The 2,500-nt window shown below is 24.7% G+C and overlaps 1 protein-coding gene across 1 annotated transcript in view; it reads right to left on the bottom strand.

The window, feature by feature from the left end:
- The window catches only part of LOC125031704 (neuronal acetylcholine receptor subunit alpha-7-like), a 366,464-nt gene that overhangs the window by 140,271 nt on the left and 223,693 nt on the right, over positions 1–2,500 (bottom strand). Inside the window, exon 3 of the mRNA XM_047622611.1 lies at positions 2,154–2,198. Within this exon, the coding sequence (XP_047478567.1) occupies positions 2,154–2,198 (45 nt within the window). The remainder of the gene's footprint in view (positions 1–2,153; positions 2,199–2,500) is intronic.

Raw genomic sequence — 2,500 nt, 5'->3', positions numbered from 1 at the left:
ATGACTTACATAATGCATGAACTTATCAACGGGTAGGCGTTACAGTTTAAACGTACAACTAATCTCAATATCTTATACCTTAAGTACTGATAATTCTCTTAGCTGTAACACTAGACACTTCACAGATTATTGACACAGTATCTATTACGTAGACAATCAACATACGGAAGACAAAGGGACAAGCACGAGGACTGAGGACTAACAGCTAATCATAAATGACTACTTTGATTCTGTTTGTTTAATTTGCATATATAGACACATTTACTTCCCATAGAATTGCTTTTAGAAGGTAAGAATAATCATAATGATAACAGAAAAAAACGAACTGAAAACTGTGATGGTGTAAATGAAATTATTTCGCTGATAATAAAAGTGAAGAAAAACATATATCATGATAATTATGGTAACAGATACGATGATAATGAAAATGTTGCTGATAGTGATGATGATATTGATGATAGCAATGATAACAAAAAAAATTATACCGATCATGGTGATGGTGACGATGATGGTGATAATGGTAATGATAATGATACAATAATGCTAATAACATTATTAATAGTAGTAGTAGTAGTAATAATAATAACAATGATTATAATGATAATGATAATGATAATGATAATAATAATAATAACAACAATGAAAAATAATAATAATGATAATAATGTTACTAATAACAATAACAATAATAACAACAACAATGATGATAAAGATAATAATAGTAATAATTATGATAATAACAATAATAATTATGATAATAATAATAATAATTAAGATAATAATAATAATTATGATAATAATGATAATAATTATGATAATAATAATAATAATAATTATGATAATAATAATAATAATTATGATAATTATAATAATAATTATGATAATAATAATAATAATAATAATAATTATGATAATAATAATAATTATGATAATAATAATAATAATTATGATAATAATAATAATAATAATAATAATAATAATAATAATAATAATAATAATAATAATAATAATTATGATAATTATAATAATAATTATGATAATAATAATAATAATAATAATAATAATTATGATAATAATAATAATTATGATAATAATAATAATAATTATGATAATAATAATAATAATAATAATAATAATAATAATAATAATAATAATAATAATAATAATAATAATAATAATAATGATGATAAACATAACAATGATGATAATAAAAAAAAATCTAATGATAATTATAATAATAATAATGAAGATAATAATAATAATAATAATAATAATAATAATAAAAATGCTAACAAAAATAATTACAACGTCAGCCCTAATGTATCTGATGCTGAAACAAACTGAAAAGAACAATTCGAAATCTATAAAAAAAAAAAAAAAAAAAAAAAAAATATATGAAGAAAAGAAAAAATCAAAGAAAAAAGCATTCTGGGAAAGAAATGTCGCTATTTCTCACGTTGAAACCGTCCTTATTGACCCTATCCATGCACCATCAGTGGCAAGAAGCAGCTATCTACTGTGTGTGGTTAGTTTCCCCCCTGGGAATGAACCTACTAAACAGACAGCAATTCTCAAGCCTACAAGAAAGCCATGTCTAATATCTGCATTTTGCCAAAGCTGCAATAATCAGTCTATATATATTTGGGGAAAACGTCTTAGATTATTTAAAATCGGTAAAGTGCATTATTAGAAATGCTTAATTATCATCAAATTATATATATATATATATATATTTTCGATAAATGTAAATATGTATTTGAAACAGTTATGATGTTAATTTAATATTGCATGCACAATGCTTTATATTAGAAGCCCTTTGTAGAACAACGATATAATAATAATAATAATAATAATAATAATAATAATAATAATTCGTGTAAGTAAAGGGTTTTGATCACAGAAACTGAGGGTTCAGTCAAAGAAAACGTGGAAATGTTAGAATGGAGGATAAACTAAGTTGTCTCTGCTCAGGATTTCCCCGTTCTTTGTATCTTCTCTTTTTCATTAATAACATTTAGTTGGGTCATATTAGATATCTTTAACTCAAGCATAAGGGTAAAATTTTATTTTTAATTTATGATTAACGGATAGTTTATTTAACATACAACTTTATTTATCCTCACTTTGTTAAGTTAAAGATGTTAATAACTTACCAATTTTAACCATGTGTTTGTTATTAGGAGCTGATTCTTCTCATCCTTAAAGCAATAAAAAGAAAACATATTTGTAATAACGATTTCATTTCCCCAATGACTGCCACTACACACTGAAACAGAGACGCAAAGCAAGAAAAAATGAGGATAATAAGAGAGCAAAAAGACTGGCTACAGAGATGGGAGTGATCCAGCATACCGCATTCCTCATTTTTCCTCTGCATACACAAAGTACATTGAGGCTGCCTGTCATTTTGGGCAAACTCCAAGACATACGGGACCATATATATATGTATATCGCCTGCCCAAGAGTGACGGAGCATAACAATACGAAGGCGCACTCCGTC

The sequence above is a fragment of the Penaeus chinensis genome, chromosome 13 (genome assembly GCF_019202785.1).
Source record: "Penaeus chinensis breed Huanghai No. 1 chromosome 13, ASM1920278v2, whole genome shotgun sequence".
Lineage (NCBI taxonomy): Eukaryota > Metazoa > Arthropoda > Malacostraca > Decapoda > Penaeidae > Penaeus > Penaeus chinensis.
This window is presented reverse-complemented; position numbering and strand designations above follow the sequence as displayed.